Source organism: Phalacrocorax aristotelis, chromosome 1 (assembly GCF_949628215.1).
Source record: "Phalacrocorax aristotelis chromosome 1, bGulAri2.1, whole genome shotgun sequence".
Lineage (NCBI taxonomy): Eukaryota > Metazoa > Chordata > Aves > Suliformes > Phalacrocoracidae > Phalacrocorax > Phalacrocorax aristotelis.
In genome coordinates, this window is record NC_134276.1 from 135,334,326 (window position 1) to 135,352,251 (window position 17,926).

The window sequence follows — 17,926 nt, forward strand, 5'->3', positions numbered from 1 at the left end:
TGCCCTTCTGTGTTGAAAGACTCTTCCTAGCTTGGCCTGAGCTTCATGTCACAATCTGGACAAAGGTGATAGAACATCTCTTGTTATGGGCCAGGGTGTTAGTTTAGTCACTACTACTAGTGAGGATGCAGAACTTTATATGAACATGCATCACGCAAGATCTTTTACTTCCATATAATATTTACACCCACCGCAGTGCAACTCCTCATAGACTTCCAAAATATCTCCCTGGTCTTATTGATGAAAGACTTTTAAAGATGTATCATAGCCAGCCTCAGTTACTGAAATGTGTAATCCTTGGACAATTATATGAATACAGTTAAATGTATTGGTTAGAATATAGGGGGATGTGTGTGCTGACATGCTTGTAAGGGAGAAACAGTACCAAAAAAAATGAAGGAATGGGAGAGAGAAAGAAAAGGAGACATGTTCTTCTTCCTTCTCACTGTACCTGTGAGTCTTACAACACTGGTAAGCATCCACAAACTGAATAGGCTAGAGTGGTCAGCAGAAAGTGCTGGTTTGAGTAAAAAATGGCCAAAACATTATGCATATTATTTGTTGAATTTTCCAAAATGTTCTGGTCAAAAAAATAGCACCTGACAGAACTCAGAGAAAACAAAACTAACCCAAGCCACTTCATTTAAAAAGATTTAATTCTGAAAATGCATTTCAATTCAAACATTAAATGTTTGAATTTAAATAATTCCTCCACATCCCCTCTGCCCCCAAATTATCATCAGAGATGCTAAAAATGCATAGTTCTGCTCACCATCTCCAGGATTCACAGTCAGATCATGGGTGTCTGCTAATATAATGCCTCCCTTGGCCATTACCTGTATGTCAGAGAAACCTTCCTGTAATTGTGCTACCGCTGTTGAAGGGAAAGAAAATAAACGTTCACTGTGTTAACTGTTGAGTGTGAATATGAATAGCACTGCCAACTGTGAACAAAACCAAGAAGATACTAAGCAAGTGCCAGACTGGAATGTACTGTGTCTTTAGAGACAGAAATATTCACTCTTAGCAGGATTGATGTTTCCTCATTGGTCAGACCTGGTTTCCCTTTTGTATGTATTATATATATAGACCACGTTCAAATGCACTTTGCCTCTGAGCACACATGTTTGGGGGTCATATGCCTGTTTCTAACAATTTGGAACAGACTGATGAGTGAGATAACACTCTCAGTTGCATTGTGAAACAGTCTAGAAAAAAATTTAATCAGGATTAGTTTCATAACTCACACAGAGTTGGAATAGAAGAGCATAGGCTGTAAATAAGGAGAGTTTGAATACAATACGTGAAGTCAGGCAGTAAGCAACAGCTTGAATGATAGCTGTAATTTCCTCAATTCTAGAAAAAGTTTCGTTTTTCACAAACATAGAAGCCTTTCATACAATTACTTTCCATGTAGGATATCTGTTCCATAGCACCATATTTTAATTTCAAGATGTGGGATCCACACCTATTAAGTTCCGCCATTGTTACCCTCACTGTTGGTTACCTGCTGTGTGTGTATACTTAAGACCAGCTTTCCCAGACTACTGTGATAAACAGGAATCTTGTGCTTCAATTTATTGATAGCAGTCTTGAAATTAAGTGCATGGACATCTGTACCACAGGTTTCTATTCTCATTTTTGTAATCTCAGTCTAAGTCCCCCCAATGTTCTGTACAACCCATCAGAACAGGAGTGTTTGTTCCACTGATTTCTTCTAGCTCTCCAAGGCTACTCTCATCTCTCCTGCTAATGTCACTAAATGGGAAAACCGGAAAAAGAAATTTAGGGGAAAAGAAGTTTTATTTGAATATTCATCTGATTCTTCCTTATAGATCATTGTTCAGTCATAGTTGAATTAGTCTCTCTCCTCTGCCCTCCAAAAAGAATCAATTCACGGTTCTCAATGTCAGTGTACTAGTCTATTCCAGTTACTGTAGTATCCCAAACTTTCCATCATTGCCTGATATATGACTTAAACTCTAAGCTTATTGGTCTTTTCTGGTTTTGCTTTAGTTTCAGTGGTCAGATGACTACCAAAGGACAAAACTGAGTAGGAGACTGCTTTCCTCCTCATCTCTCATCTTCTTGTTGTAATATGTTGGTTTCTGAGCAGTGACCACGTATGAACCAGAATTTGGAATGGAGGAGACTGAGAGTGGAGTATTATGAGAGTCTTCGATGGTTGCACCTGAGACAATGCTCTCTCCATCAACATTTTGTCTCTCTTCTGTCCTGAATAAAACATGTACATTCTACCCATTTCTGCACACAGAAGACAACATGAGAAACATTACAGAAATGTGTTTAAATCCCACTGCCATAGGCCACACTTTCTGTTTTAAACTCCCTTTATCATTACTGGCTAAGGACTGACCATATAGCAAGTGCTGTGGTTGCTCACAATGGAAGGCAGCTAAATGTGCCACAGTGTTCTCTGTGGCCATAGGTCAAAGTAAACACAAATAATTCTTACCAAATAGTAAATGACAATTTTCTTCTGCTCTCCTGTGGCCTCTGGTGTGAAGATATAGTGCACCTGGATCTTCGTGGGGGAGCCACAACTTAATGTCTCAGGCTTTGGCTCGATTTTGAGGAAACTTTTACTGGGGGAGTAAAACCGACTTATTCTACGTGTGGCATGCTCATAGGAAGGTGTGATCCAGTTGCTGTCATAACAGTTCAGTTCAGGTTTATGATCAGCCTGATAAAGAAGAATAAAAAGTCCACAGCTGACCAAAACCAGGTAACAAGTCACATGAAAGTCCACAGAAAAACTCTGGGTATGTTCTATATTTCCCACTTTTAGAAGAAAGTAGAGAACATGCCCAGGAGACACAGAGAAGTGACCTGCTAAGAAACTTGCTTTATCTTCCAGCTGGCAGGAAGACTGATGGATAGATATTTCCCCTACTGATCAGAAAGACAGAGGTTTACCCCCGTCCCTCTGCCCTGTCTCTGCCACTCACTTGGATTTCCAGGGAGGCTTGTGTGAAGGTGGTAGTGTCTATGGAAAACCAGGATTGTCCCTGCTCATCTGTAGTGTAATTCCCTTTGTATCTGTCTCCATCCACAGAAATCATGATGGTTTCATTGGCGATCGGAGCATCAGTGCCATCTACCAGCTTCACCTAACAGAAAAAAAGCAAACTTCAGGTTTTTGACTAGCAACAGAAACCAATTCCCAAATCTTAAAGCCTATTCCCCTTTTTCCTCCTTGCCAGGCACAATGTTTCTTACAGAGAAGAAAAAAAGATGAGAATGTGGAAATGTGTGGGGTGAGTCCTGGGTTGTCTGAGGCAGCAACTGAGAAAATTCTCAGCAAAACAATATGATTGGCCCAGGGAAATTATCTGTCAGAACCCTAAGTTCCTAAGGTTTTAGTTCCCCTAGCCAACTTCATATGCAAAGCAGATATCATCTGCCTCTTGGTTCACGGAGTCTACGTTCAGGCTTGTGCCTTGTCCCAGTCCTTGACTAAAGCTACATTGGAGGTAGACCTACGCCCAGCTCTTTCTTCTGCTGGATGGATCTCCGTCTGGTTAACTAGACTTCCTTGGTTGACCTCAGCCTTGACTTTTCACCTCACATTGTCTGGTGAATGCTGGACTGTTGGTGGATCCTGTTACTGTCACCACTTCTGCTCTGCTCAGTCTGGTTGGGTACTGTGGGACTGTGCCCTTGTTGATGAGGTAACTATCTGTACCTGTGTTGTGGTTATCCTTTGCACCTAGATAAAGTTCCCGTGTGGAATAGCCCACACTTGCTGCTCCCTGGTGTTATCTTCATGTGTCAGAACAACAGGCCTTCTATTTTGTGCTGGGCTGACTGCCAGGAGATTCAGGGCCATGTGTCTGTTCAAGTGCCCCAAACTGACAGTAATTCATCTGCCTGTGCAAAGGCAGAAGAAGGTGGACTGTGTCATCTACACACTGCTATTCCATCTCATGGAATTGTGCACTTGTGAGTTTGCTATGCCATTCATTGTCCAGGATCTCAGAAGTACCGTACCCTCCCAAAGAGTGGGATCCCTGGTCTGTACTGGGAGTCCAGCATGTCAAAGCTGATTTTGCTCATGATGGACGTGATTCCACAGGAGCCTGTTCCAGTCATCTCTATTCCTGAGAAAGAGCACAGTGAAGAAGGATTATTAGCAAATGGCAGCAGTTCTAGACACGTCACTCCAATTTCCTCATCTTCGTCAGGCCCTCCCACTATGGCCTGCCATCACTTTGCCATCTCTATGTGATACATACCTGTGCCATCTTCTGTGATCTTGCCTTGTACCTCAATGCTCATCTCATATCCCCTGCGCTGGAGCTGAAATATCTTGGTCCTTACTACACCAGAAACACACCCATGAGCATCTGCCTAAGCAGGGAATTGGAGAGAAAATTGGAACAATTTTCAATTCTGTGAACAAATTTGGTGCCTTGTGGGAAAGGAATAGATACCCCCCAACCCAACAGGCTTAACTTCTGTGATGAAATCCCCGCCTTATCTTCGAGGGTTGTCTCCAAGACCAGAACTTGTTTCCTAGTGTTTCATCCATACATTTTCTGTGTCCTGTGAGGTACTTGACACTCAGTTCTCCAAGGCACATACTGGTTTCCTTGTCAAATCCCTCCTACCTTAGTTCTGTTTTTCTTCCTGTGTCTTCTGTTGTTTTCACCCTTTTACTTGTTGCCCTTTCTCCTTTCTCATGTGTTTGACACATATACAATACCACTTTCTTGTTTTGTCTGCATCTTCTTTGCCCTTTGCTCCCTGCCAGACCCTCCCACAGTTAAAAAAATCTCTTACATATTCTTTTCTTGGTTTGGGGATCATTAGTAGGGACCTCACAGCTGCTAACTGGAGATTCATCCCTAGTTTCAATGAGGTCAGGATTTCAGCTGTAGGGTTTTCTTCATCAGTTCTGTTTCCAGTTTAATGATCCACCTCTTAAGAATGCTTTCCTCTGGGAACATCTGCTTGTCCCCAGAAAGGGTTTTATCTCTAATGTCCTACTATCTACCAACAGTCACAGATTTGGCCTCCTTTAGCAGCACTGCCCATTACCCATAAGAAAGAGCCCTATATTTTAATCTTGGGACTTACCTGCTTAGTGAATTCTTCACACACAGCTTCTGCTTCTTTTCCATAACAGTTTGAAGCAGAATGGGAAAATTTCCGGCATACTTGGACATTCACCAAACCAGGAACAGGTTTCCCATAGGTGTACCTATAATCACAGAGTGTTAAACAATATATTAGATGTTGAGACAATCGGTCCGAGAGTGACACTCAGACACATCTTCTTCAAGACCTCTGTGGATGACTTCCTAATATTTTTTCTTAAAGGCCGACTAGTCTGATATTTTAATGATTCTAGTGATTACATTTCCATCATTTCCATGGTGAGATTCTTCCATCATCCATTAGAATTTGTTCTAGGTGGGAGGTCTTTGCAGGAATACAGTAAAAGATTTTCTGTAGAAGATTATTTCAGCTGCGTGTATCTTTGTATCACAAACTGCTGAGGGTTCAACAAAGAAGTAGAAAGGCAACCAGGGGCTCAGGAGGAGCAATTTATGAGCCAAAAATGAGAACACTAGGTTTGCACCACCTCTTTAAGTGATGTCTGATTTGACATCTCTGAGTATTTGAGGGTTCAGGATTAGCAGAGAAGCTCTAACTGAAGAAATGTAAAGAGAGATAGATAAAGTATACAGTAAACTGGGAGGAGAGAGCTAGAGATTGGTTTGGCATTATCTTTTAAGGAACATAGAGAAGATCCTTCACTTTGACTGTTCAGGCCAAGTAGCAGGCTCGGGTTTGATAGGGTGGATGAGCCTGCACTAAATGTCTGGGAAAGGTATGAAAAGCCTTCCCCAGCTCTTCTTTTGGTCGTCAGCAGAAAAGAGGAGTGAAGGATGAGTGAGAGAGAGATTAACTTAGCTCTGTGACTCACAGACCGCAGACAGACACTGGAAGCTCCATGTCCTTAATAGTGATCGTCTTGGGCAGCTTCACCAGGACCTCGTACTTTGGCAGCACTAGATGGGAGAAAGTCTGATATGAGAAAAGTGAAGGAGAGCTGTGTACTGCACAGCAACACAAACACAGACCCAGGATCATCTTAATACAAACCATCACCTCTCTGTGGTGTGCAGTACAGCTCTGCTCTCTGTTCCCTAGGTTTTCTCAGCTTTTACTGCTGTTTTGGGTTTAAAGGGAATTTAAGGAGGGTTGTAGCCCTTAGCTTCCCTCATTTGTGGCACATGTTTATGTGATCTTATTGGCACTAGATAGCTGTGTAGATCCCTTACATCCAGAAGGACACACTGGTCTGTGTGTTGTACTCCATGTTTCACAATACATAATTTGCAACTAAGAGCTGCAGTAGCACCTTCACCATCTGTGTCATTTACCACATTGAAACATCTTGAATCATTGATTCTCTCTGTCTGTTTCTTACTGCCTGGAGATCCCAAGCTGCTCTTAGGCTCACCAATGTGTAGCATGTGAAACTGTCCTGCAAGTCCAAACAGTTCTAGTGAATCTAACCACAGACCCTCAGGTCTATATTTTCAAGTGAATGAGGCAGCAACAAGGCCTGATATAAAGGGTGGCAAGTAAAAGGCATATTTTGCTTGAGTATTATGTTACATCCATCTTCCCATATTGCATCCTGCAGCTCTAAGCCCCTAGCTACTCGAGCCCAGGACTGGACTGAAGCATGTAATAGCCTGCTTCCAGGTGGTGCACCTGAGTTTTTTTTCACAGTGCAAGGAAATAAAAGCAGGGATGGTGCACACCCAGACCAGGAACTAGAAAGCAATCTAGGACAGGAGGCAAAGCTCAGTGTTTCAACCTCAGGGCACATTTCCTCAAAAGGCTGTAAGAGAATTGGCAACAGGGAGATTGATGGGAATAAGACTAAAGAACAAATTAAAAAACCTCCTAGTTTAGTGTGAGGCTAAGAAAGGGACAAACATCTTTGATTTTGCGGGGTGTTCAGTATGATCTTTGTGGGAGGAGGCACAGCCCACCTGTCACCATGGCAGGCCAAAGCCTATAACCTGGTTTCTGTTCAGATTATTCACCATGTTCATCCTAGCCACTATGCCTGACTTTGAACCAAAGAAGCCAGCTCCCATGGGCTCCAGCGACAATCTTCTTTGGGTCAACACCCTGCATATTCCAGACACTGCAGGTTCTGAGCGATGTGTTGGGTCATTTAGACTCCATGTACAGCCAGGGGGAGCCCGGGAGTGCAGAGCACAGGCCAAGCAGCCTCCTCAGATGCACACAGCCTAGCCAGAGTACACATCTACAAACACCTGAGATGTTTCATTACAGAACTGGGGGTTATAGTGCTCTCTAGGGCAGCACATTGCTCCTTAGTCAGTCTCTACTACCAGACTGTTTCATCTGCTTCTAACATTTGTGGAATATTTTTCTTCAAACTGAAGTTTTCTACCAAACATATTTTCTAAGCTTTTGCTGAAACAAGGAAGAAGAGGAAAAAGAGGACTACAAGTGAAGAAATGGAACTGACGCAGATTATGAGAGAGGGAAAACAGGGTCACCAAAATATCATCATCTCTTACACTGTATCTAGTGCTACTTGCAACAAGCTGTTGGACTGAAAAGCAACTGAAACGAAGTCAGTTGAAATCGGTGCCACAAGCCATGCATGGGAAGGCTGCCAGACCCTATACTCCCAGGAGCCCTATGAGCAAATACAAGCTCAGGCAGGTTGCAGAGATGACATAAAGTGAGTAACCACCACAGGTATTCAGCACCTTTTGGGTCATTCCTTCTGAATCCCACTGCCTGTGTGTATTCAGTCCCTCCCTTCCCCATGACATTCCCAGGAAATCCCAAATCATGAAGTCACAGTAAAAGGCATTGCTGTTAGCCCCAATGGCATCCCATACCTCCTTTCCTTACCATATTCCTCCACGCTGAAGGAGTGCTCCACGTGGGATGAGAAGCTCTTCTGCACAACTATTTTGTAGGAGCCTTGGATGGGGTCTGAGGTGAGGGGGAAGGAGAGCTGCGTAAGGCCAGTCTCTAGTTCCACCCCTTGCCACTGGTACACACGGTTCCTCTGGGGATCCTGCAGGTGAGCATAAGTCAAGGTCACAAGACAGTACAGGAGGCTCCCTGGGACAGAGCAGTGGAGTGCCCAGTATCTAAACATTCCAGCTGGGAAATGCCTAGATGTAATTACTCAATAATCTCTGAGGATCTGTGAGCACTCACATGTCAATTCTGCATAACTAGTGTGCAAGAAAGCTTTTTAACCCTGTAGGTCCTGTGTTGTCTCCCCCTCAGCTCTACATACATGCTAACAAAGGATGGGGCCAGGAAGGTGGGAAAGACAGACCGGCAAGGTAACAAGACAAAGATATGGATAGCAGGAGTAAGTGCAGCACAAGGAGAAAGGAGGGAAGTTTTAGTCTCCTTCACTTACTATACAGCCTGCTAAATTTTTTTTTTCCATGCCTGGAATAAAGGCTGTCTGAGTACCAGTGCATAACTAGCTGAGGAATGAGGCACCTAATCTATCTATGGGACTGAGAAATGTACATATGTAAGAGTCCAAAGCTTGTGGTGGGGGTGCGGGGACAGGAATAGAGGAAAACGTATCCCACATATGTGCATCCAGCTGAGAGCTCTCCCTTTTTGTCTCTCCCTGCTCCTAAGGGTGGAGCTGAAATCTCATCACTACTACAGGTGAGTATTGCTTATTATGAGCTGATTATCCATAGGCTGTGCTTCAAATTCATCAGCTCAGCCCCAAATTTCTTGTAGAAGTTGCTGAACCAATGCAGTGGTGCTGCATAATCTGATGCATCCTTTCCAGGCTCTTCAGCAGGACGGTTAGTGTTTACAGTGTTTTATTTTCTGCCTGCTCTTTGCATTGTACCTTGGCTGTCACCAAAAGTCTATTTACTCTAGATAGGTATGTGACTCAAGGTATGTGTGCATTTACTTCACTAAGATTTTATCTCACGGCTTAGGGAAAAGGGGATGTGAATGACATTCCCCAGTTGCAGGTCACTGGTCAGGGGGCTTTCTTCCCAAGAAGCACCCTGTGAGAAAGACACAATCAGTAAAACGCATCCCACAACTCTGACCAAATCCTCTTCATAATCACATTTCAACCTTGCTGAAAAGCCTACCACTTATTGTGAGGGATACCACTGGGCTTTCTTGGAAGAGGAATTCAAGAAATTGTTTACAGCTGGGCTTGTGAACTTGTTGCTATTTCTATGGTGTATTTCTAGGGAAGGCCTGAAAGTCAGTTTGTTTGTTTTTCCTCAGAAAGGTTTTCTTTTTTTTTTTTAATGACAGAAGCAATAGGTCAGGATAATAGTTCAGAAATAATAGGCTTATACTAACTTCTGCTCATATTAACTTTGTGGCTGACTACGATCAGTGACATGAAGGGTGTGGACTGATGAACATTTATTTCCTTAGCACTGCTGACTTTAAGCTGTCACCTTTCTTCACTCCTGCTACCCTTTTCTTTAGGCCAGTCCAAACTTCATGCAAGCATGTGGTAAACTGCATTGGCAGATCTGATCTGGCTGAAAAAAATACCCTAGAGTAAAATGGTAAATTTGCTGCTGGATGAGTTTCCCACTCTACAAGACTGCCTTGTAGCATCTGTGAAAGCCAAACAAAGGGCAGTGCTGGACTGAGAAAGAACACTGAGGAAGGGAGAGGTAATGGTGGGGATGGAGGACAAGACCTGGTTTAAACAGCACGAACAAACACCATGCCTCACAAGCTGGAGCTGAAAACACAGGATGGCCTTCCTAGTGATTTAAAATTTAAGACTTTCATGGTACTGACACAAAAAAAAAAGATTGTAAAGTTAATCAGCTTGTTAGGTAAAGTCATATGAGATTTCTGGAGGCAGTGAATAGGATTTATTTCTTCTTGATCCTTTCTCGAAATTCCTGTACTCAGTCAAGTATCATCTCATTGAAAGGAAAGAGACCTGTTCTAAAACCCCATGGGAGAGCCTCAGCATAGGTAGTTTTGAGGTGCTCTCCTCCACCTGCTATCCCACACCACACACTCTTTTACTGTTCTTTCTCCAAATATTCACACACCGTCAGTGACCCAACAGCTTTGCAGCTCTGTTCTGGAAATTTACTGAGAGGAAGAGAAGTGACAGCACTCTGACAGGAGGGTAGAAAATAATAGCACAGCCTGTTTCTGGCCACCTTGTGCCTCCCCTGTTGCAACAACATCCCCAGCTCTAGAGAGAGTCAGTGCAGAATGAAGACAGCAACCCCAAGCAGCAAGAAGCAATGACAGGACTGACTGCATAGGACCCATAATCATGCAAACCAAATTAAGATTTGTGCACATTAATATCAGCACTGTTTGTGCTGCTATCATGGCTTCAGGGTCCATCACTGAGTCTTTCCCATCAGTCTTCCACTGGAAGATGTCCCAGACATTAACTGTAAATTCTCTTTCCTCAGCTGAAAAAGTGAGTACTTGAATCATTGACAGTATCATCCTTCCTATTAACTTTTGTTGGTCATTGAAGTTCATATGTTAAAAAAAAAAACCAAACAGACAAAAAGGGCATGCTAGGGAAGATAGGGGACGTCTACTTACATAATTTTGTTTCTTCAGTTTTGCTAGTTTAACGCAGTTCTGTGGTTTCAACTACATTTGGCAGACAGAAAATCTCAGTTCTGCTTGGGAATAGGAATAAGTCATTCTGATATGACCTCTAGGCAAGTGTAATTCTGTTCACAGCATGGCTTGCACTGATTAACTGTTTTGTTCCTACAGCACATTCCCCAATCAAAGAACCATTGTTGGAACTTTTTTTGATGCCCAACTACTCAGCCTTCCTTTACACAAAGGGAAAAGGTGATGCGTCCATGTTTTTTTCCCTTGTACCTCAGCCTGAAAACACCACTGTTGGAGACTACAACCTCTGTGTCTGCACATTCTGCTGAAATAATAGACCTGTAGTTATCCACTCACCTGAACATAGACAAATGGAAACTGTGGGGAAAGAACAAAGGAAAATCAGCATTAGAAATATTATTCACAAATGGATGGAAGTAATTTCCAGATTTGGACCAAAGGGCAGAACAACCTTCTAAGTCATCCTTTGGGTTCTTCTTTTTCTGTACTTGCTGTTTCCTTAGTTCTTGATGATTAAGGGAATCTCTTCTATAATATTTTAGAACCCCAACTTTTTGTCTTACCACGGTATGAAAATGTGATGAAGTAAGAGTTTTCAAAGAACTTGTCTGCATGAGGAACTGATTGCCAAATAAGTTAAAAGGTGGACTTACACCCCTGACCAGTTCCTTAAAATCAAGTCCTTGTCATGGTGCTCTCTCTGCCTTTATGCATGTGGTTGCACCCACTGCCAAAACATCTGCATGTCTTGCACGTCTTACTTTCAATGGAAACTTGTCCCACACATTTTTTCGGTAATGAGATCCCTTCCTACATGCTTAGCCACATACATTCCTTTGAAAATCTGTTTATAAACACTTATATCCCTTTGGAAAAAGGGATACGTTTCTCAGTCAATAGAGACGGGTGGAGTGTGTCCCAGGACAGGGTATGGAATGGGTCAAGGGTGGTGTGAGTTAGAAAAGATCGTATGCTTTAAAGGCAGTCTTCAGTGGTACTGGATGATGACAGTAATGGTGTTAGTTGGAAATTAAGACTTCTGGTTAACCACAAAGAATTATGGCTCTACCTTCTCATTCAGTGGGTAGAAGTCTTTGTCCAGAGAGACGATCCGAAACAGAACTGAAGGAGGTAACAGAAAAGAAGGAAATGCCACTGTTAAATTTGTAGCCGTTTACTAGGAAATGTCAGTGTTTCAATAATTTATAACTTAGATTCATTTCACAGATCAATAGGCTCTGAACTGAGATCTCTAAGTTATGGAAGCAATTTTTTCAGGCTCTTTGTCTTGCAGATGGTGAGAGGCAGATAAATTTAGAAGGATAATCAGGTCCTGGTTAAACTGAATTGTCCCTTGGGACTGTCTGTCCTGCTTTGTTGATTCAGGTGCAGCCAAGGGAAATTCTGCTTTGAAGTCATCCCAGATTTGTGCCTTTGTTGAGTAGAATGAATCTGAGCCTGTGACTACATCTGGCTGAGATGCTGTGCCTGGAGGATGGAGAATAGGAATGATGAAGGTACCACATGCCCTAGATCTCAGCTGATAGAAAGAAGATTTACTGAGGACTTTAACTTCCCTGTGAGGAAGTCTGAAAATTTTAATAAAAGTATAGGGCCTCTGGGTAATGAAGCACATAAGATTTTCTGCTGTCAGAGTCAACACCAACCTAATTCCCCATACCTGTCTGTCCAGGCTTGTAGATGGGTTTGTCTGTCTGGACGAAGACCAAGCTCTCAGAATTCTTCACCAGCACCGACTTGCGGCTCCTGAAATGCAGTGTCGCCCCCTTCACCGTCACAGTGAGAAATGCTACTGATGTGCTGTTGGATTTTGGAACCTAAGGAAAATGAAGAACATAACTGCTTTGCTGATTCACCTCATTGCACTAAGCCTTTCAAGGATGGAGTATTAGCTAGGTCTGAAAGTTTCCTGAAGGGACACCAAAGACTCAGTGCTAGAAGCAAGAGAAAAACATGATTTTCTGGTATGAACTTGGAGGGCTTGTCTCCTCTGTCTCAAGAAATTCTTTTTCCTATGGGAATTGTTGCAATGATAGATCCTTTCAATTTCCTTGAGTTTTCTCCATACTTCTTCCTCTTCTTCAAATACTGGAAGTCTTTTCCCTTCATTCATACACTTTCCTTAGAGAAAATACTGAATCTGACCTTGTTCCGTCTTATGATTTGTCAAAATGTAAATCAATCCAGATTCACTATTTAGGGAGTTGGACCAGTTGCTTACATTACTCACCAACCAGCCTTCTGCAAGAAACAATCATGAATAAGCTCCAGAAGGAGAAAAATGACATCATGGACCTTTACTGTCTTTTACCATTCCCTAGCTTCTACATTTCTCATTCTACTTCATTATTTTTCCTCTGAGGCTTACACAGATCAAACAAACATGCGGTATGTTCTGTCAGTCGAAGCTCTAGGATGAAAGATCCCAAAAGAGTTCTCTAAGCCCTGCATGCACAGAAATATCGTGTGGGACACATAATTTGATAATGGTGGAAAATTATTCCTCATAAGGTTGCCACAGTCAATTTTCCATATAAAATTCATTTTTTGTTTGGCTTGGCTTAGAAGTCTCTACAATATGTCTTATTTCTCATTTCTGGACTGTTTAGATCTACTACATCACATCAATAAACACGAGGGGTCACCCCACAAGGATGAGATACTCACAGAGAACGGGATGCAGGTGAACATATCCTTCTCCGACACCACATCATCAATCAAGCTCCTGTTTTCCCCTTGATGCTCAAGTGTGGCGCTCAGTGTCACAGACTCATTCAGGTGGGTCAGCTGTACACAGACTTTCTCAGGAGAATCAGTGTGTATCAGAAAGGGCAGTAGCACCATATACTGCCTAGGAAGACAGGGAAGCAAGAATCAGGAGTTTTAAGGAAACAGTATTAAGTGGAAGGAAATTAACACATCAGCATGCCTAATCCGTTACTATCCTTGTGAATTGCAGTGCAAATACACGAGCATTCATTTTATTTTGGGTTTATACATATTAAACTGCCCAACTAATTAGCCTAAAAGCAGGAAAAATGCTTGCAGTAGAAGGAACAATTTCTATGCTAATAGAGTCTCCTTTACAAGGGATGTTTCGTCCGGGTTCACAGCAGGGAGTAAGGATGGTGTGAAAGGTTCCAGGCTCTTAATTGATTTTTGTATATCCCACAATCGCCTATTGAGACTCAAAGGCATTAGCTAAAAAAGGTTGAAAATTCAGCAGTTTTAGGGTTGAAAAAACTACCCACTTGTCTGGCTGCTCCTGTCCTTGCCTATCCAGGTTTCCAAATACTTGTCATGCTGAGCAAAAATGTGAGTGCTTGCAGTGTGGCACCTTATTAAGATGAGCACACAAAGGATTTCAGAGAGTAGTGGTTTATTGCAACACAAGTGTACTTGCATCTTAAAGGTCCCTCACAAAAGACCCTTAAACTAAGCTGCCATCTAATAAAAGGGTTAATTTTACTGATTTTTTTTACGAATAAGTCAAATTATTAATTCTGACCTGTAATAATTGGTTAAAATGGTAGGAACCAGTGAAAATCTCTGGAGTCTGTGCTGGGACCCCTTGCTGTTCAGTAAACTTCTAAATGATCTGGGAAATACAATTTTCTCGTAATTGTCCAGGATAACAAAATACTTAAGACTGACTTACGTATTTGAGAAAAACTTTTGTCATATGGTGGGACTATGGAGCAAAAATATTAAGCCAACTGTTCATAAAGGGAAAGTATTCAATAGAGGAAGAAAAAATTACCCCAGCAGTATATATGTTATCATGTATATGCTGTATCACTAAGTGAACTATTACCACTCAGACATGAGTGCTGTTGGAAAATCACTCTTGGAAAATTCTCATTCAGTAGGAAGTAACAAACAGACTGTAGGGAAGTTTTAAGAAAGGAATACAGAACAAATCAGAACACACAGCTTTGCCATTGTTTAATTGCAGGGTACTTCCACACTCACAGGGTACTCCTACACCTCACATGCGGCGTGCTGGTTTGCTCCCATTTAAAAAATTGATTTAGCAGAAAAGATTCAGTGAAAGATGGCAGAGATGATCTGAAAACTAGAATGATTTCCATAGGAGGACACATTGCATAGATTAGAACTCTTCAACCCGGAAAAAGGCATGACAGAAAGCTATAAACTAATGATGTGCACAAAAGAAAGTATGGTTTGTTCATCACCTGTGATGATGCATGACCTAAGCAACACCAGGTGAAAATATTAAGCAGCAGAAACAAAACAAAAACTTTATCCCTAATGTACAAAACTAAACTGAAGAACTTAACATTACCAGATGCTGTAAAGTCCAAATGTTTGGTTCTGGTATGGCCAGCTTGTGGCTCTTGAGCCTTCTGGTCCTCTCACGCAGTCCAAGAAGGGCAGATACACCCAAGCTGCATCAGGTAATAGTCAGCAGCTGACTGCTATTCCCTGAGAGAGGAACAAAAGGAGCCAGCAGGTGCCACTGATTTGGATAATAAGGGCCTTGCCTGCATATCCAGCCAAGTGCTGGCCCTTAAAAGATGCTGTCACTCCCCACCTGCCAGTAACTCTCCTAGGCATACGGTATCTGCCCTATGGCACTAGCTACACAAAATTTGTTATGAGGCTCATAAGGGCAAGATAATCAGCTACTCATGATGTAGAAGTTAAAAAATATCCTGGGTAAATTCATTGCCCAGAAATGGCTAGAAAACATAGCAGCACAGGTGTAATCCCTGCCACAATAAGACCCTGAACCTCTGATAGAAGCTCCATAAGGCTATAGCAGATGGGAAACTCATTTCCACAGTACTTGCCCTGCTTCTCTACTCTGTCCCTCAGCACCTACAACTGGCCACCGACACAGACGGAATACAAAACTAACGTAGTCCCCTGGTCTCACGCTGGACCATTTTTATGGACTTGGTATTCCTTTTCCCCTGTGTACATTCAAGCTATCCAGATATAGCAGCAGGAGGTTCTGGTGGCAGTTCAGTCTGCAGGATATATTAAACACTGTATGCATAGGAGGAAACCTGTGGTCAGGACTGGTCATACCATTTTTCCATGGGCCCTCCACTGGGGAAGGCCAATGAGCACTTTGCCAGAAGGTGCCAGCCCTGGGGAGAACGGTACCTAGGCCTGTCCAGGGCTACATTATTGCCCGGGCTCTGGGCTTTTGGGAAGTCCTAAAACTGCTGTGGAGGCAGTGGGACCCAGGCAGTACCTCCATTTCCCTCACCACCAGCTGGTGAGGAGCCAGCCAGCAGCTCTGGTCAGTGCGTTGTGCTGCAGAAGCAGTGAAAAGAGGGAGCTCCAGCTACCCAGCGAGTGACTTACAGCTTGTGTCTATCTGCTTGCTCCACCACTCCCCTTCCTCCACAGCTTCACCCCATCTCATTCCCCTAATCTCATTTCCTGTGCACCCTGTCAGTGGCACTGGCAATCTGACTGTAATGTCCAGTTTACTGAAGGGACAGTGTGACCTAGTTCATGGGGAATTTGGCCTCATTCCTCTTCCTGTTCACTGTTTAGCTGAAACTTTGGCCAACACGCAGAACCTCCCCATACACTGGCTTCCCTGCCTTCGGAACAAGGATATAAAATACGCTGTTTATAGACCTCTTTTTAGCTGTTTTGGGATGTGTTGGTGAAAAGAGAAAGATGAATTAAAGTACTATAAGGGCTTTAAGTAACTTGGCTCACAATGTTCATTTATAGACATTCCAGGACAAAAAGCATCTGGGCTGCCAAAAGAGACCTCAGCAACCTCCCTGCGTGCAATGAGCTGTTCTGAAAACAGAGGCAGTGGCTCCAGCAAAAGCAGGCAATGAGGAGAGATAGGAGACCCTAGAGAAAGTGGCTGAGGCAAAAACGATGAGTTTGTCTGTTACTGAAGGTAATACTCTAGCTTAAGATAGACTAAGTATATGCAGTACATTCCCAGGCATGTACGCTGCATTGTAAAGTAGCTGGCATGTACAAGCACCTATCAGAATAGAAGAATGATACCTCCGATTGAATTCTTCCAGAACAGATCCAGAGCAAGAAAAAAAAATATTTTGCTGGAAGTATCTTACAGTATCATAAAATTTTTGGTTGCAAGGGATCTCTGGATGTCTCAAGCCCAGCTTCTCTCCTGAAACAGGACTGTTGCAAAGGACTCTATAGATGGAGCTTCCACCATCAATCTGGGTCACCTGTTCCAGTGCTGAACTAACTTGGTGAATAAGTTTTTTCTAATATATAGTCTGAACTTTAATTATATCTCCTGTGTAGCCAGCCACATCTGAAACAGAAATAGCAGCAACTGCTGCTGCTCAAAGAAGCTATCTATGTACTTGCACCAGGCACAGGAATCAAGCCTTGGTTGGCAGCTTCATTTTGTCTTCAGTTCAAGGGTGGCTTCCCTTCTGTGTTATGCACAGGATCTAATGTACCCTGCAGCACTTGAAACAGCATCACTACCCTCACCCCTACCTAGCAATTCACTGCTCAGACTCCACTGCCTCCCGGCTCCCCAACTGGTTACTGGGCTTCTGTCTTCATTCTGTGGATCCCAACTACATCCCTCTCTCCCCCACCTCTCTCAGCCCTCCCTCTTCTCCCCTCCCAAAATGGTGCTCAGGTCAGGGATAAAGAGCAGCATGTTGCTCACAGGAGGAGAGGACTGAGCAGTATGGGTTCATTCCCTTTCCCTTGATTTTGGGCAGGGATGAACCAAGACCACTTAATCTTAATTCTTAATTACAGCAGGTATCTGTAGAGAGACAAGACAGCTCAGCCTGATCCCAAAGCAGACTTGGCTGGCTGATGTGCCCCAGAAGCACCCAAACAGGGCAGATAAATGGGAGGTTGATGGTGCAGTGTGACTCAAAGGTCCTTCAGTCTGAGCCAGTCACCAGTTCACCTCCAACCACACAGTAAGCAGCAGCAGCACCACTGCACCTTCTGCTACAGCTGCTAGCACGACTGCAGTGCTTATGGGCATGAAATCTCTTTAGGAAGCATTGAGACCCACAGTGGTGAGAGCTGTACTTCTGCCAGCACAGCAAGAAGCACAGTGTGTGAGAGCTGCCAGGCTCTGAAGAGGGAAGCTGCTCCTGTCCAGACTAGAGGCTCTGGAGATCCCTCTCTGCTAGGTGAGGCTGGGGTGGGGTTGCCAGCCTCCAGCCTGCCTGTGCCATCCTGGATTGTTGTTCTTCCTAGGGATCTCAGCGGAATGGGCGCTGCA

General features: G+C 43.2%; 1 protein-coding gene across 1 annotated transcript in view; it reads right to left on the bottom strand.

Annotated features, from left to right (window-relative positions):
• Window positions 1–17,926, bottom strand: part of LOC142065011 (alpha-2-macroglobulin-like) — a 40,416-nt gene that overhangs the window by 21,637 nt on the left and 853 nt on the right. The window contains exons 2-13 of the mRNA XM_075110724.1: window positions 13,363–13,546; window positions 12,356–12,512; window positions 11,744–11,796; window positions 11,011–11,031; window positions 7,939–8,107; window positions 5,954–6,038; window positions 5,101–5,224; window positions 4,257–4,371; window positions 4,012–4,121; window positions 2,970–3,131; window positions 2,477–2,704; window positions 773–836 (exon numbers count right to left, since the gene is read on the bottom strand). Coding sequence (XP_074966825.1) covers window positions 773–836; window positions 2,477–2,704; window positions 2,970–3,131; window positions 4,012–4,121; window positions 4,257–4,371; window positions 5,101–5,224; window positions 5,954–6,038; window positions 7,939–8,107; window positions 11,011–11,031; window positions 11,744–11,796; window positions 12,356–12,512; window positions 13,363–13,546 — 1,472 coding nt within the window. The remainder of the gene's footprint in view (window positions 1–772; window positions 837–2,476; window positions 2,705–2,969; window positions 3,132–4,011; window positions 4,122–4,256; window positions 4,372–5,100; window positions 5,225–5,953; window positions 6,039–7,938; window positions 8,108–11,010; window positions 11,032–11,743; window positions 11,797–12,355; window positions 12,513–13,362; window positions 13,547–17,926) is intronic.